Here is an 18,905-nt window from a genome sequence, read left to right as displayed (position 1 = left end):
GCTACATCGTCTGTACTTCTGTACTACAGTCTAAGCACCACTCATACCAAACGAGTTCACTGATCTTAGAACAGACAGTGCACTACATAGCAGGATGCAGTCTGAAAACATTCCTTTAAGATCAGTTCCTCAAAACAGCAGCTTTAACATTCTGCTAAACTTCTCCTTTTATGCTCCACCCAAGAAAGAAAATCCTACCATTTTGGAACTCCATAAAATTGACTAAGTGAACTATCACTTTAAAGGTTTTCCATCTTTCACCAAACGTCAAAAGGACTCTTGGTCAAGACGCCAATGAGATCGACACCACGCATGAAATTAAATATGCATTCATACCTCCCAATCAATACTACTGTACACACTGCAGGGCAGCATTCGCATCTTAAAACATCGTTCCACAAGAGAGCAGACGCATCTTTAGGGCTCAGAAGGAAAACAACATTCAGATTTAGAGTATAAACACAAATACTGTACAAGCTAAGCACTGGGCGTTCGCTCGCACAAACATCCAGGAGGCTTCTCGCTCCCCAGACAAAATGCTCGCCGCAGCGCAGCTGATATATGCCAGAGCCATAGACAGTCTGAGTCAGGCATGGATTTTTGCAGTTATTCAGCAGTCCTTGTGGAGCCGAAGCCAAACAGGGGCTAAGTGTGTTATCAAACAATATTTAAAACAAAAAAACGCCACATTCCCAGTCGGATGCATGACCTTTGCAGTCAGAGAGGGCCGCAGCAGTGCGGAGATGTGAGTATGGTAGCGCTGACAGCCCTTTCCGCACCGGACCCATCTGCATGTCTTAGATGGTTCCGCGGGGGAGCCGCTGCGTCTGTTTTTATCACTCTCCACTGATCACGCAGCCCAAACAGATGGAAGATCAATAACCAGCGCTGCCCAGCCACATCAGGCAAACTGCAGCCCCTCAGAGAAAATCAGATAGGGAGTCTCTATGATGGACAACAGGAAATGGCAAATCAAACTCAGCTGCAAGTGCTAATTAATGTGGGGCTCAAGCCCAGGCTGAATTCTGCACCAAAGTGCACATGGAGCGAACTACTTTGTTTAATTCAAATGAACTCAGGAAGCTTCTAGTAAAAGCAAAAACGTAATACAATGGCAAAATCTTATTTCTGTTGCATAATGTGTGCATAATCATAAGTGAATATACCGGCATTACTTTTAAACAACCCGCATGCGTAAACAAATAATTAGCATAAAGCAAAGTTTAAATCATTAACTTGGAATTTGTTGCTCTATTGCATATAACAAATTAATATTAGTAAAAAAACATTTCTTTGTACTGTATCTTTTTCTTTAACAAAATATGTTTATACATTTTTATATAACAAAAATAAAAGACAAAAAAAATTAAATAAGAAAATAATAATAAATAAAATCATATTTTTTAAATAAAATTAAATTAAAGAGGATTCCTTGATAATAAAAAAAAAAGGTTCAAAAGAACTGAATTCATTTAAAATAGAAATTTAAGTTGTTATTCACTGAAAATCTGTCACTAAGAAATTTGAACAATACCGTTTTGCATCCTGGATCTCATACCTGGTGAATATACAATTCACACACAAAAAAATAATCTTACTGACTCCAATTTTGAACATTCTATTATAATCAACAAAGCTGCATTTATTTGATCAAAAAACTGTAAAACCTATTTCATTACAATTAACTGTTTTCAATTTTAATATATTTAAAAATGTAATTTATTCTTGTGATGCAAAGCTGAATATTCAGCATTTATTACTCCAGGCTTCAGTGTCACTTGATCCTTCAGAATTCATTCTAATATGCTGATTTGGTGATCAAGAATCATTTTTTATTATTATTAATTCTGAAAACAGTTGTGTTGATTAATATTTTCATGGAAACTGTGACACTTTTTCAGTATTTATAAAAATCGATCATATGACTTGGAATATAGTGCATATGTCAGATGGACTATGTTTATGGAGCTTATGTAATTTTTGGAGCTGGACAAGTGACCATTCACTTTCATTATATGCACAAAAGCAGCATGAACATTCTTGTAAACTTCTCATTTTGCGTTCCATGAAACAGAAGCAAGTCTACAGGTTTAAAATGACATGATTACAGATTATAGAATTTTCATTTTTGCGTGAACTATTCCTTAAATACACTGATAGAATAGTAACAGACCTATCTACAATTTGGCTGGGTACATGTCCTAAGAGCAGCACCCTGCATTTTTTTTTCTCCCAGGGCTGGTTTTAAGGTGGTGACACATGCTTGAAACATTTATATGGCTATTAGCAGAGCAGCTGGTACTGCCCTTTTGCTGTCTAATCAATAACAGCACCATATTGTGCAATAAATTACATTCACCGTCCTCTTGCTGCACACCAGAGAACCTCCACTGCCTTAGTATGCAAGAGGCACTTCTGTTCTTAGCGTACACGGTGCGAACATGCAGCTAAAATTTAACTCTATAACACCTTAATCCCCTTGAACAGGAAATAATTTAAAGCTAAAAAAAGGGGAGAATAACTAAACATCAGCTGGCAAGCCGCCACCCTGTTTTGTCTTTGGCTCAGATCAATAGGGGAATTTCCACATATTGATCTACCGTTAGCGAAATAAAGATCAGCAGTATCAAACGCAGGCTTTGAATATAATTTGCTCTCCTATAAGCTTCAGAACAGTATATGAGACACAGATATGCATAACACATCAAATTTTTATTTGGGCTGATGTACTTCAACGGCACCAAATATGAACCTGAAAATAATCAAATATCTCTGACGGGGAGAGACAGATGTCAGACAGATTCTCAGGAAATGGAGCCATTTATGTCTCCTTAACGTACTACTTATACAGGCTACTGAACTATCACATTATTTGATTCAACTTTGTTTATTGTGTAATGCAAAAAAAAATCTAAATTGTTTTCATAGGAAAACTAGCCAATTTGTTTGTTAAATCAAATTTATTAAATGAATTCTAACTAGATAGTTTTGCACTGACCATTCGACCTCTAATAATTCAGTAAAATTAAAAAACAAATAAATAAATGTAGTACGATGCAAAACATGGCACAAAACAAATTTTGATAGAGAAAATATTTCATCAAAATTTATGTTTTAAATGATTAAGTGATTAAAAATGGCTCTAAATTGATTTTATAAATATTATTTCTAGTGCTGTCAAGCGATTAATCGCATCCAAAATAAAAATTGTTTCCATAATATGAGTGTGGACTGTGTATATTTATTAAATAAATACAAACACATGCATATATTTAATAAAAATGTTATGTTTATATACAAAATATATTTATATATAAAATATAAATATATAAATGTATATACACATGTAAATATTTTCTAAATATATACTGTATGTGTGTGTATTTATATATACATAAATACAGTACACAGTACACATACATATATTAGGTAAACAAAAACTTTTAATTTGGATGCGATTAATCGCAAAATCATTTGACAGCACTAATCATTTCTTTAAAAGTTTAGCATTAATGTTTTCAAATGGAGTGATAAAAAATTGAATAAATGTGGTTTTCAAATTTCAAAATTAAAAAAAAAAAAAAAATCTGATATTGGCACCAATGACACCGTTTCCGTTTAAACACATTTTTTCATAAACTAATTTGTTTGCTGTCATTACATTCAGATTTACTAAGCACAATATTGATATAATCACTGAAACTTAAAAACAGCTGTCATCCTTCATGCATGATATTACTTCCATCAATTAAACTACTAAAGATTGGGTTCATTTAGTTAAATAAAGGTGCTTGTGAGTCATTTAGCTCATTTTGGAAATGATCAAGCCTTCACGTTATGCATGCCTACGCCAGAGGAACTTTCCTAACCTTGAATCTTTAAAATCAAAAAATGGTCATATGGATTATAAGTCAGCAACTTCAGAGTACAGAGAAATGATTTTGGAGTCAGGGAGTGAAAGCGAAGGCTTGTCTGATTTTCTCCACTGAGAATAAAACAAAAAATGCATACAGATCACTCAATCCTTCCCTATTGCCGAGGCATTGAAGGCTGTAAACTTTGCTTGCTAGGAAATGTGGGTGGACAGCAAGGGAAATATGAGACTGAACAAAATACAGATAGTAAATGGATGATACAAACATAATCAAATGTTCTCTTGCCTTGCTATATCTAACCTACAAGGCAATTAAGTGGTTACAGATATAGTTCATTCTAAAGTTAACATATTCAATCATGTACACAGCCTCATGGCTTTCCAGATCTGGATGGACTTTGTTTCTTCTGTGCAATACAAAAGCAGATGTTTGGCATAATGTCTGAGCTGCTTTCTTCCACAGTCAGCAAAACATTATTTTTCAAAGTTGTAATTAAAACAAAAATATGATTTCAGTCTCTCTACTTCAAAATGTTATGTTTCAATGTGTTACTTGCTAATTCTTTGTAATTATTTATGAAATGTACTAGCAATTCTTGAGTGATTTTTTTTTTATGTACACTGTAAACGTTATTTTTCAAAGTTGTAAGTAAATATTATTGTATGTTTTACAAGACAATACTATTTCAGATTTCCTACTTCAAAATGTCACATTTACTTCAATGTGTTACTTAATATATCTTTGTAATTGTTTGTTAAATTAACTTAATATTTTAAATCCATTTTTTTTCAGTATACAATGAAAGTGGATTGTGACAAGGGGCTGTCAGTCTCAAAAAAGGAAAGAAAAAAAAAGCACCATATCATAGTCTTCTGAAATAATGATATCTTTGTGTCAGGAACAAATTAAAATTTAAGTCGCTCTTCACTAAAATTCTTGCCTGACAGTTAGGGTCACCATCCGCTTCAATTGTATGGAAAAGTGCGGCTTCAACATCGTGCTCTAAATTGCATCGCACAAAAGAAAAAAGTCATACAGAGCGAGTAAATGATGACAGAACTTATATTTTTAGGTGAACTATTCCTTTAAGGCAAGCTCTGTTTGTCTCATATCTGTCCTGCAGAGGGCGTCTGAAGGTTCCAGTCAGCAGTGCATGAATCGTTTACTCTCCCTCTCTCTGTGCCAGCTAGACTGGCCTAAAACCCTCCCCTCAGCCTGTCAATCAAATCACCAGCCACTCATGGTGCAGCATAGGGCACGTCTGGCCACTCCTCCTGCGAGGCAGTTTAATTCGGTAATGGCCAATATGCGCCATCAGCATTTGAAATGGTCGCTGGCCATGTTGAGGCTCGAAAAACAATTAGCAGAGAAACAGAAGGGAAATGAACTGTAAAGAATCAGGGCTTGATGACCCAGGCTTTATCTGCTCTCAGTGGAGAAGAAACAGAGAGAGAGAGAGGGGGGATTGGGAAAAGGCAAAAAAGGTTCAATATGCCACATGCTCCTTGGGTGTGTAAACGAGCCGACTGGCCTGAGGGAGCCTGGGCGATGAACTCCACCGAGGGGGATTGAGTTTGCAGACAGAGATTGCAGCAGACAGAGGGGTCACATGTGATCAGGTGAACGTGTACGCAACCCCCCCCCCAGAGGATCAGAGGAAGGGGGGAGGTGGGATGAATCGTGCGGCCAGGTATGTGCTGGCATTGCAGAAGTTCTCTGCTTGCATTCAAGGGACGGTGGCTCTGTGACAAACCCCTCTGTACCATCTCTGCTGTACTGATTGTTTACAAGAGTAGTCTGACCCAACCCTGGCAGAGGTGCAATTACTGATCCACCACTGCACCAAACAAGACGCCACGCGCAGGCCTGCCTGCATCTGAAACAGAGACGGCAATCAAAATACGACACACAGCAGGGTGGAATCAAAGTCGCTTTTAGGCAAGTCAGTTCACTCGGCGGCATACAAACACAGCTGAAAATCTCCAAAACGCTGTCAAGATTAGGTTTCAGTAACATAAGCGTCATATCATAGACCCATATCTATTGGTTTATTCAACAACACACAATATAGCCGATTTTATTCCAAATTTGAAATACGGGTTAGAAATACGGGATTAGACTGTCCAAACGTTTAAAAGACAAGAAAAATTTGGTCTGAATGTGTCAATTCCATAGAAATATAATCTTTGTATTTCTATTACATTTATTGGTTTTGAATAACTTTTGCCATTTATATATAAACATTCTATAATTTAAATAATTTATAATATAATTTATATATATACATTCTATAATTTAAATAAAATATTTATAATTAGAAATTATTAAAATATGAATCAATTAGAAACAACAAATATATAAATGACTTAAAATAATTTAATTGTTTATTTATTGTTTAGTTCAGGTTGTAAAATGCCATGTGGTTTGACGCCCTAAAATTATTTATGAATTAATAAAGAATTATGATGCTGGTAATGCACATAAACATTCTACAGCAAGCAAATGCTCTCAAAAAGATGATTGGCTATTTTAACTGGAAGGCTGGACTTGTGTTCTGTATTTCTCCCATTCATTTCTCAATGAATGGTCTGTCTCCACCTCTTAGACTGTCACTGGTTGAATATAGCAGCTTTTTGGCAACCTTTGCAGCAAATATTTATTTGTTAATGCCACGGACTTGTAACAGGATTTCAGTTTGTCATACACTTTGATAAATGCTGCAAATACCAGTTGCACACGTACTAGGCGATACAATAATCAGGAAACACGGTTTTAGGACTAATGTCTGCCTGTAGGCGACCTCACCTCGAACAGCAGGGAAGCAGCTGAAGCGTCTGCGTGGTAAACCAGCGCAAATTGTACTCAAAACATCCAACATCCATTCCTGATGCAAAATTTCCATCTACATCGTGCAGGGGGTAAACAGAGCGAGAGAGATGCGAGATGTTTTGCAGCTACAGTCTTAAGGGTTAAAAAGCAGAGTGCTTGCAGCCTCAGTGATTTGCAATAACATGCAAGCTTTTCGAATGGCCAACTATTTCCATAACATTTCATTTGCATTTTATTTTGGAGCAATCCCCTGTCAGTGTTCCAGACGTCTGATGAGAGCGCGGGCCAGGAGAGGCGCAGAGGTCTGCCAGCGGAGTCATACCTCTTTGTTTAAATGCTGTATTGCTGTGGGTTTTTTAATGAACTCTAATAGCAGTCCAGGAGGATTTTAATTAATCTACATGTGCACACAAAAGGGCCCCACATTTAGCGCTTTCAGAAGTGCGGATGGATATTAAAATAAGACATCTGACAGAACTGCAGAAAAATGGAGGATTTAATTGCTCCAGAGATGGCAATTATTATGAGATTTAGAAAGCCATTTTCAATGGCAGACAGGAGTCATTTAGTCCCAGTCTTAAGTGCAGCGAAGAGCCGAAGGTCACGTCAGTGTTGTCATTACGGCCTGAATAAAGATGCTAATGAAGGGCTTGACTTACTCTCCTTTGCTCTCCATAAAGGTTGCATTAGTGTCGCCCAGCATGGAGACGCAGCCATCTTTACTCGTATTAACATGTGACGAGTTTCATGACGAGAGCAAGTGCTAAACATTTTCCACCTTGTGTAGCGTAACCAACACCATTATGTCTACAATCAACCTGACTGCAGATGCAAGGTACAATGGGCAAATACCCTTTAAATGGTGATGCTAAATAAGGATGTAACCATAATTGGGTGCTATTAAAATGGACCGTAAATGGACAGACCACCCAAAAATGTCACTCACCCTCATGTTGTTCCAAACCTGTAGGAGTTTCTTTCTTCTGTTGAACACTGAAGAATATTGGTACCCAAACAGTTGCTGATAGCCATTGACTTCGATTGTATTTTCCTTATTTATTTTGTGTTCAACAGAAGAAGGAAATGCATACAGTGTGGAACAACTTGAGGGTGAGAATTTTCATTTTTGGTGAACTACCCCTTTAAATTCTCTAAATCAGCCACCTCCCCTCATTATAAACAACGGTTTTATACCCATATTAAATCTACTTCTATCACTTTCTGCTACAACAACTAAGTAAAACATTAAACTTCAAAACAAAATTTAAGATCATCACTCATTGCTGTATAACACATGAATGAAAAGAAAACTCCTACTCAACAATTGGAGATATATCCTCTATATTAGATACATCCTTGCCAGAGGCTATTTCAGAAAATGGCAGGGAGCAAATTGGCCATGGCAAAAGTATATGACGCCTATGCTTTTTTTAAATTATCTTAACAAGTATAGAATTATAAATGTCTGTAATGCCATCTACTACACTACTGTGAAATCCTATACAAAGACAGATAAAAAAAGACAACAGCATGCAGTTATGAAGAAGAGGTGAGTATGCACTAGGGTAGAGTAGAAGTTTACAGCATTTCACCAATATTCCGCCCAGCTAAACAAAAGCTTGAGGATTTGATGTGTTGAAAGTGAAGAATTTAAAAATATTTGTAACTTGCAGTGTTAGTTGGTTGGTTCTTGTAAAGAGTAAACCCAGATGTGAACACCCTTAAATGTAACCATTTCTATTAGCAGCAGAGTCATCCAGCCCTACATACTTACTAAAATTTATATTTTATCTGTTTACTTGCATGTCATATGACTATTACTGTGCGTTCACACCGCCGCCGGCGAGATCGTCAAAGTGGCCGGAAGTCATTCATTTTCAATGTGAGCTGGCGGAGAGCTGCGGCGAGTAGCGGCACGTCGTGACGCTTCTTGGGCGGTGTGGGAGTCGAGGAGATTGAACTCAGGTCAACTTTATGGTAATGAGCTATGACGCGGTTCGGCAGCAACCAATCGGAATGTAGAAGTCCTCCGCTTGACAGAATTCCAGAGAATGCAGTCCTGTAAAATTTGGCTCCAACCACATTAGTTCCCAAGCATTAGAACGCTTGTTTTTTCAGGGGGAATGCAATTAATTTGCTCAAAACAACACCGATTTGACCAATTGTATTTAGTCTACACTTCAACCATGAAGTTTGTAATGTAGCCTGACCACAAATTAATGTTAATTAAAGACCAAGGCTAGTAAACGTCTCCTATAAACTGCATGTTGAAATCAGACTAGCACTTAACCATGAACACAAAGAAAAACACACCACACAAATGACTTGTATTGGTTTATTTCGTTAGCAAACATGTAATTACATGTAGCTATTTCCATCGATCGGTTAACTTATACCCTACTTGTGGTCAGTCTGCACAAGAACATGCTTGGTTTCTTAGCGGCTACTTTAAATACAAGACCAAGTGTTCAATCGTCAGAGTGTCAACAAATCTTTCTACAGCGTTGTTGGCAGGGCGACCAGAGCGAATTTTGACGCTCTTGTCGGCGGCGGTGTGAACGCACGGTTAAAGAATTGTGAACATGTGAATGTGTTGTTAAATTACTGAAATATTAACTTAAAATCTCTAAAAAAATATTTTACATCTATAAAAAAAAAAGTTCAGGAACCCCAGCACTAGGATGCTAAACCAGACGCATCCTTAAACACAGCAAGCATATTCGGAAATCTCTGACTTTGACACCAAAGGGGGTTTTTACCTGTGGAGCAAGAAAAACATGCTGCCAGATATCTGATTGGTTTGCCTAAACGCATGCACATGTTAAACAACCTAGAGCGCTAGAACAGAAAACAAGCGTAAACTTAACTTGTTTACTCCCAGTTACACAACTTTAGTGAAAGTAGTACAAAGAATTTTAAAACATATTCCTACTACATTGTTGAATCTGGAAAAAGCACCTACAAAACAAATGTTTGTCTTTTTGTTTAATGGAAATATCAAATGATATTAAAATTCTGTTTTAAAATAAAATAAATGTATCAAGAAATTCAATTCAGTTCACAATGATTTTTATAAAACGTTTCAAAGTAGCTTTTTTAGGCCTAATTGCCCTGAATTCACTTTAATCTTTAAAGCTGTGGCTTAAAGTACTAAAATTATGTTAACAGTCAATTAAAATGTATTTAGAAGTGCTGTCCATTCAACAAAATGTTAATGAAAACATCACAAATGATCCATTAAAGCATTTAATATACATTTCTGGTGGTCAACACATAGAATAAAATGTACGTACAAAACAAATGAGACAATTAGAGAATGCTTTAAAGAGTTTAGAACATTTCAGTTCAAGCACTTGCAAGTCTACTACATATTCCAATTGGAAGTGTTATCTGCAAAAGTTTCCAAAATGTTTAATCATGTCATGTTCAAGCTCAACCTTTGCCTCAAATCTTAAATCTAAATGTAAGAACCAATGTTTGGCTGCTGATAAATTTTATCACTTGGCAGTTGGCACTCGGAATATATCTTTTTTTGAGGCTTTTGGGACTTTTCTATAAAATCAAATTTGCTCTGTCACAATTCATTGTCAGACACGTTATTGAAACTCGATGAAGGAAAGTCAAAGGATAAAGTTAAAATTGGCCAGTCACATTGACTAAACGTCAGTAGAAAACCATAAGAATCTAACTGAACTTTTAGCATAGGCCACAGAGCTAGAAGAGGTAACAGTGAAATACAGGGATATCTGCACTTCCTTATACTCATGATTTAGTTAATGTTGTAAACTGACATGTGATTCTCACATGGTTAGCAGTACAGCTTATTAACCACATGGTTTTGAGACGCATTACAGCATTGCAGTCTGCAACTCAGACCTAACTAACCGTATAATAACTGGGAAATTGGATTATCTGGACATGTCATTATTTCCAGTGTGTTCACTCACTGCTTGTTTGGATCGCAATACTCTTTACAAGAATGAGAGCTGTATGCCAAAGGAATGCAGAAGCTGTCTATAGCACAACCCTTAAGGCATGCATATATCATTAAAACACTTCAAAATGGTTTTAAAAGAAATCCGGTGTATACACCACTGAAATGACTGCCAGCAATTCCATTGTACTTCAAAACTTTTCTGCAACACACATAATTTGTATTCAACTAGTGGAACAGAATTTGTTATGGCAGCATTCCAGGAACACTTTCCTGATCTTAACAACCAGTATGCTCACACCCATAGAGGACATGTTAAAAACAGCACACTAGCATGCTACTCTCATTATTTTTGCAGTATGTATACTGCGTACAGTAAGTAAGTAAACCTTCTGTATGCACAGAATTCCATTCCTCTGCAGTGAATGGGTGCCGTCAGAATGAGAGTTCAAACAGCTGATAAAAAAAAATCACAATAATCCACAAATAATCCAGACGACTCTAGTCCATCGTTTAATCTATTGTGTTTGTGAGAAACAAATTCATCATTACATCATTTTAACTTTAAACTATCACTTCTGGACAAAATGCCAGTCCATAATACATAATAAGACTTCCTTAAGCAAAAAAGGTTATCCCCTGTTGTCCTCCCACATCAAAATCCAATCCATAGATTTTTTTAGAACTGTTTTCACTTGTAATATTATGCAAAATTATGTATAGAGGACTCCAACATTGCTTCTGACTATTTAGCTGAATGTAGCAGTTTTAAAGTTAAAATGTCTTGATGAATTTGTTTCTAAAAAAAAAAAAAAACCTATTAAGATATTAATTCATTAACTGGATTCATGTGGATTACTTGTGGATTATTGTGACGTTTCTGTCAACTGTTTGAACTCTCATTCTGACGGCACCCATTCACTGCAGAGGATCCACTGGTGAAAGAGATGTAATGCTAAATTTCTCCAAATCTGTTCTGATGAAAAACAAACTAATCTGCATCTTGGATGACCTAAAGGGGAGTACATTTTCAGAAAATTGTAACTTTTGGGTAGACTTCAAGTTCAAATGTGGCCTAATAGACCTGATTAATTTTAAACAAACAAATAGATTAACAATAAAAAAGAGGAAAAACTCACTGTTCTTATGACAATTCTTTGTTTTTCAATTTCAATTCCATAATCCAACATGCTACATTTTATCAACCACAAAAAAAAACAACAACATTACAACAGTTACTGTAAATTGACAAAACACTAAAACAATGGACTAAAAATACTAAATACTATGCACTGGCCCACATACTAATTTAAAAAACAAGTTATGCACTACTCTGGTACTTCAACACAGCCACACGCAAACACACACTGTACACAGCAGGAATGTTGCATAAAGGGTTAACTGACCACTGCAAAAGAGTCAGTTGTGGATTAAAACTGTGCAAAATGCATTATCATGAAAGACTGGTATCAGAATACAAAATAACCGACGTTTTTTACAATAAGTGACTTTGACCGGAAACACCCAACTACTGTCTGACCTTGATACTTCCAGAAAAACAACAATGTAAACACATGACTGCTGTTACTTTTAAAGGGAACTTCTGGACATTAATAAGGTTGGATAAAAAGTTGAGGATTCGACGGTTTCACATTAAGAAATATGTCTTCTTTCACAAATACTGCATTAATGTTTAGTATCACAGATTCATTTTAACGCACATCAGACTGGCAATATAACAATACGGGTTCATTTATGTTATGAAACAGTGTTTATACCTCGATATCCGGCAGCTCCTTGCTCAGCATTCGTGCCATGTTTCCTCCAAATCAAAACGAATGAAGATGAAATGAAGCCAGAGCAATAAAAGTGTTTGTATTCCGACGATAGTCCCGTTTTCGAGCCGTATAGGTTTACTTCCAGAGTTTAATCGTCGTCTTTCTTGAGAAACCACAGGATCCTTTCGCGTATATAGTCAGAATGGCTGAAATCGTCAACTGCGACATCGAATTGACAGTTAAAGCAACGGCATAGATGTCTAGAGAGCTCCTTGAGGGGCTGGTGGGCACCTGTGGAGGGTCTTTCAGACGATAGATAAAGTTTGTTTGACGCTAACTTTCTGCGCAGCGCGTGAGGACGCGAGTGCTTGGTCAAGTCAGGATGGGGTTAAATGTAAACTCAATGGTAGCTTATCCCCGTCTTAAAAATTTTATTGGCATATATAATATTAATAACACACTATTAGTAATAATAATTATATATATATATATATATATATATATAAAATTATTATTATTATCATCAATATTACTACTATTATTTTTTACATTGGTCCTTGATAAGGTGTTGTGGTTGGCTGCCAAGGCGTTGATATTTCGTTGCAAGCTGTTTTGAAAGCTTGTTGGCCTGTTGCTATGGAGTTTCTAGGGTGTTAGGTATGTGTTGCATTACCTTTTATTCGTTAAATATAAAGATAAATAGGAAAACAGAACTGTGTAGCCCCGTGTTTAATAATCTGGCTTCTTATGGCCGGTAACTTGTAGGTTCAACCCAGTCAATTTCTGCTAATTATAACTGTATTTCTTTATAGGTATATTCAAAATATACACTGCTTACAAAAATCACAAGCTAAACCTGTTAACTTTAAATGTTTTCCATGATATGGGCTATATTTATAATAGATAAATGCTGAAAAATTTGTATTTTAAAAAATAGTATGTAAAAAAAAAAGTATGCATTATGAAATGAGAAACATTGTCATCACATAAACATACAGTGTACATTTTTTCGCAGAATGAAACCCCTGCAAAACTGCTTCCCATAAAATTACCTTTAATGTTATCATCAGTTGAGAAAATGACAAGCATCTGCATTCCCAAGTTCCCATGATCACAGTAATTATGCATGTGTATATAAAATACATGTGTTTATTGCACTGACACAAATTTATTTTCCCTTCATCCCTCAGACAAGCCCGTAAAATGCAGATGATCCCTAACAGCAGGGTTTGTTATATCTAGTACAACACACACATCTTGTATTGATCACCTTGTGACAGAAGCGTCTGCAAGTCCGATAGTGTTTCAGTGGTGATCCAGTTCTTTGTAATGCAAGCAGCAGAGGATGTTAACCTCCATTTGTACAATGACTCAATGTTTACAGAGAAAGGACTCATAAAATATTGTGTCATTTTTTATATTCATGTTCTTCAAAGTATTTGATCATCTTGATCTATGGCTCATTACAGTGATCTGTATATTTAACAAAACACTAATATAACCTATAATCTATAAGTATCTAGGCTGCTTTAAAGTGAGGTATCACCAATGCTGCTTGAAATCGTGTTAAAAAGGAATGTCTTTACAAAGATTGTTTATATTGATCATTTCAGTCATCTTTTGTTCTCTAGGCTTTTACCTTGACAATACGTGTGTTTATTGGCAAATGATTAGAATTTGTGACTGTGGCTCTGAAAAGCAGCGCAGTTATTGCGGTCGATACTGCAGCAGTGAGACAGTTAACTGCAAGTCCAGAGTGACTTGGCATTTTAAACAGGACTGCCATGTTTGTTGTTGTTATTTATTTTTTTTTGTATTTCTTGCCTTGGTTATAAATCAGGTCAGGACTTGTTGCTTCAACCATAAAAAGCTGCCCACCAATACATAAAATTGTATAGTAGGCTACGTGAAAAATTGTGCTTAAAGGGTTAGATCGCCCCCAAAAAATAAATTCTGCCATGATCCACTGTTCCAAACGTCTATGAGTTTCTTTCTTCTGTTGAACACACAAAAAAAAAGATGTTTAGAAGAATGTTGGTAACCAAACAGTTGACGGTAGCCATTGACTTCCATTGTATTTTTTTCCATACTATGGAATTCAATGGCTACCGTCAAGATCATCTTTTGTACTCAATGGAAGAAAGACACTCATACCAGTTTGTATTTATGTGAGTGTGGGTAAATGATAAAAGAAATTCCATTTTGGGGTGAAATATCCATTTAAACCTAGAAGAATTCTTCTGAGCCCAAACAAAAAATAACAATTCCTGGAATCTGCCCTAATTTCTAATAATACTCAGCCTTAGGTACAATTCCAAAAAACTTTTTTTTTATTATTATTATTTATATTTTTTAATTGTATTAAGCCCTTCAAAGTCCACATTTTCTAATCTAATTATACTTCTGCCAATTTTATTTAACTTTTACAGCCAATGAAATCCATTTCTGTGTAAAATGTAATTGACCACAGCAATGGTCATTTGTCTGTGTGAAGGGATGTCTCATCACTCACCGCAACACAGTTGTTGACCTAAAGCTATTAGTGGGCGGTATAACTAAAATATCAAATTATGAATAATCATACTCACAACACAGTTTTTTTTTTTTTTGCTTAAAAATCAAATATGGGTTATTTTGCTGACTAAACTTGTCTAAACCCATAATGCCTGTCATTCTGGAGATAGAGGCCGCTATTTCCTCACAGGCATCGGCACTTGAGAGCAGATCTCAATATTACACTGATGATTATTCACTGCTCGGGCCATTTCTGGTCATGAGGTGAAAGACTGCTTGGTAATATAATGTTATGATAATCTAGATGGTTCATAATGGGCCTCAGCAACATTTACTGTGAGTGTGCATATAGATATGTCTCTGTCCACATACAGACAGACAGGGAATCGCTGGGGTGCTGCATAAATGCCGTAATTTATTCAGTAAATGAAAGAGCATTCACAATCAGCTGAGTAATGCATGATCCTTTATTGTCTCAACAACATTATTCTGAACAGTGTGTGGGAGACTGCATTGTCAGGTTTTTGGCATGAAAGCGTGTTTAAAACGATTAGCTTCAAATAGGATTTTCTTCATGTATGACCATGTCAAATCCAATTCCCCAATGACCGTTTTACACGTCAAGAGTAATCCTTGATTTAATTTGCTTGTTCCCGCTTTAAAATTTCTCAGGCATATTGCCATCCACTGACATTTTTCCTAATTTCACTTTATACTCTTGAAAATAAAGGTTATTTATTGCCATTGTTGCCATTGATGGTTCCTTGAAGATCCTTTAACATCCATGGAAACTTTCAATTGCACAAAAGGTTCTTTATAATGGAAAAATATATATTTTTATTATTACAATATTCTGTAGTATAGATTACAGATCTTTATATAATTGCAGAGTTGAAGTTCAAGAGAAGATGTGAGATAGGGCCTTTTTCTGAGGAAACAGAAAAAAAAGCGAAATCTCCATTTGCTCTCTTTTTAATTGCATTGATTTCTAGGAGAAACATCTGAGATATTAACGAGACCTCATTTGTGATTTTCGTATATTCATTATGGCATACATTTTGATTTAGAAGATGCTTTCTCTATACATAGCATCGAACATCACATCTTTAATTTGCCCGGCATATTGTCAGCTTTTAAACTAACAAGATTGAAAATTTTATTCCATCAATAATGCATGATATTTACAGGCTGGTGTTGGAGCAGAGAAGAGCCCAGGGACTCGGTTTTCCCCTCGACTTCATTTGGCTGTGTGACAGGATCCATAACCCTCTCTGAATCCTATCAAATGATGTGGTATGAAGTGTCATCTTCTCTCTGAGCGCTTCTGAAGAGTTTCATCTCTGCAGGGAACTGTCATCAGGTTCCTCTTCCTTTCTCTCTCTCCCATTCCCATCAATTGGATGGGCTATCAGACATGTCCAATCAGAGGCCAGTTCCACTGGTCAGACTGAAGGTGATCAGCAGGTGAAGTTGCTCCCCTCTGAGTCTCTACTTCCTGTCCCACCAGGGCAGCATCCTCTCCATGTTCTTTATCCATCCTGAGTGCATCGAAACAACACAAGTAGTCTCTGAGATGCACAAAAGATTTGTGTGTGTGTGTGTGTGTGTGTGTGTGTGTGTTTGTGTGTGTGTGTGTGTTTGTGTGCACGCAAGCACGCGCGTTCTTTCTGTTTCCTCTAGTTTTGTGTTATTTCAAAGGACAGGAATGCAACCTTGGAAAATAAAGTAGTTCATAATAATTGTAAAAGACTTCAAATTCATAAATTGATAAATTCAACTTCTGTTAGGGTTATGTGGGTGTCAAATATTTTTCATGTACAGTATTCATCATAATCAGTTCTCGAGCATTAGATTCGACTAAAACATTCTTGTTTTCTTACATATATCATGTTTATTCAATTCCAACATTCATATTCAAGTACGTTCAAAAATATAAAAAACATTTTTCTGTTTGTTATGAAAGATTAATCCCCAGTTGCTGGTGTATTTTGCATGAATTTGTTGTGCCCTGAGGACAAATCCAACCCATACAAATTTACATCCTTGCAGGGTAATAAATATCTTCGCACATAGCAACAATCTCGCAGAATCATTAATGTTTTTGTCCTCTCTTATCAATTCCATTTTCTGGAGTAATTGAGCAGTAATCTAATTGGTCCAGTGACCCGCTGTATAATTAAACATTATCAAAGTGATCTGTCGGCAACTGGCAGAGAACAGATGTTGCTCTTCAATGGAGTAATCAGTCATCGACCCCTGGCTTGAGCCAATCACAATTACCTTGATTTGTGCAGTGTGAGACCCCTTGTCCTAAGTCACTCAGAAACCTCCGAATGGATCAATAAACTCCTCAGTAGCTCCGCCCACCTTGTTCTTACTCGTCAGTGACTTTCATGGGTTTAACCTGTTACATAATGCAATTTCAGTTTACAACAGTTCATTTAAAACTTAGGTTTAAAGGTGAAATGTGTCATTTTACACCACTAGTGGCAGTAAAAGTAATTGCAATTCTTTTTGATGCAACTAGTGAAGCATTTTACCATGTTCAAAAATTAATATTGTTTTGATTCTTAAGGTCCAGTCACATTTACCACTGCTCTGTGAAATTTTATGTGCAAAACAAAAGTAATTTCAATAGGAATCTGCATAATTGGGAATTTTGCGAAGGCAAGCGATTTCCCAGTGCTAATTTCGCAACGAATTCAAGTCTGTCACACGTATTTGGGTTGTTGCTGTTGGTTTCAAGGTAACTTCTGTGAGCTGTGCTTCATACATCACTACACTACGGACAACAGACGACAGACTCTTTATGTTTTTGTTTAAGAAATCCAGTCATTTCTGTAGGAATCTGCATGTTCAGGAGTTTCGCATGAGGGCGAAAAGTTGCCGGTGCATATTTCGTTCATTTGTTGCATTGGTTCTTTGGCTGCTTGCTTACATAGTGACTATTTGCCTGCTAAATTTAGCTAAAATTTTGCCTATTTTATGTTTTACTATATAAAAGGAATGCTCAACAGTGCCCTCTTTGTGCCACTGCACCCTTGATTTCACACTAGACTTCACAGCGGACTACTACCCAATAGTCTTCTTGGCATTATGTGGACTATAAGGGTGCCATTTGGGACAAAGCCGATGTTTATTTTACAGATAGTTTTGTAAAATTTTACAATTTTTTGTTCTCAGTTTAGGAGTGCTGGCTCATCTTGCATGCAAAGAGGAATTAAACATAATTGGAGTGTTGTGTACCTGTTACAAAGCCACATGAATGTTGTGATCATCCTCCGAATGAAAGCTGAATCGTCAAATCATTTCTGTGTGCCTATAAAATCCTGATGTGATCCCGTAAATACAATAGCTTTCTTTTGTACACTTTCAACAGCTGCACTCACCATTCAAAGAATCAATAAAAGACCTTGAAGAAATTATGCCAGCTGATATGATGTAATCTTTTATTACTGGCTAGATAAAGCCTGGGCTGTACGTGACTGAATCACTCAGTACTCTTTTATTCGCTCTCTTTCTGTCTCTCACTCTTTATCTCTCTCTCTCTCTCCCTCTGTGCTATGGATGTCCTAGGATGTCTCAAACAACCAGGAGACACACTCTGCCTCCTCTTTCGCTTCGGTTTCATCAGCAGTGCCGGATAAAAGGGCCTTAGAGGCCGAATAATTAGATCAAACAATAGATTTAGGATTCAATACAAAATAAGAATATCCTCTGTGTTTTGGAAAGGTTTACCCTCGTTTGGTGGCTACTCAGAGCTTCCCCTGTCCGAAAATGCCAGTTAGTGCTGGCTTGGCTCGGAATGGTCCATTGCTTGGATTTGGAGAACGTAATGACAGCTGGAAGCCTTAAAGTCTTTAGGAGGGAGGCATGAGCTCTTGCTGGGCTGTTTGAGGATCCAAGGATAGCCAAATAACGGTTTGAAATCAACGGCATGAACAATTCTGAAAAACAAGGCAGAGTTAAGGTTAG

General features: G+C 36.5%; 1 protein-coding gene across 3 annotated transcripts in view; it reads right to left on the bottom strand.

Moving 5' to 3' along the window:
* Positions 1-12,810, bottom strand: part of LOC306865286 (dihydropyrimidine dehydrogenase [NADP(+)]-like) — a 189,160-nt gene extending 176,350 nt beyond the window's left edge. For 2 of the 3 annotated variants that reach the window (XM_079409817.1, XM_079409819.1), the window contains exon 1: positions 12,417-12,810. In XM_079409817.1, coding sequence (XP_079265943.1) covers positions 12,417-12,455 — 39 coding nt within the window. In that variant the 5' untranslated portion in view covers positions 12,456-12,810. The remainder of the gene's footprint in view (positions 1-12,416) is intronic. The other variant, XM_079409818.1, reaches the window with a different exon arrangement.
* Between the last annotated feature and the right edge of the window lie 6,095 nt (positions 12,811-18,905).

The sequence above is a fragment of the Barbus barbus genome (assembly GCF_936440315.1).
Source record: "Barbus barbus genome assembly, chromosome: 46".
NCBI classification, from domain to species: Eukaryota; Metazoa; Chordata; class Actinopteri; order Cypriniformes; family Cyprinidae; genus Barbus; species Barbus barbus.
Note: the sequence above shows the minus strand (reverse complement) of the source record. Positions and strands in the feature narration are given on the sequence as shown.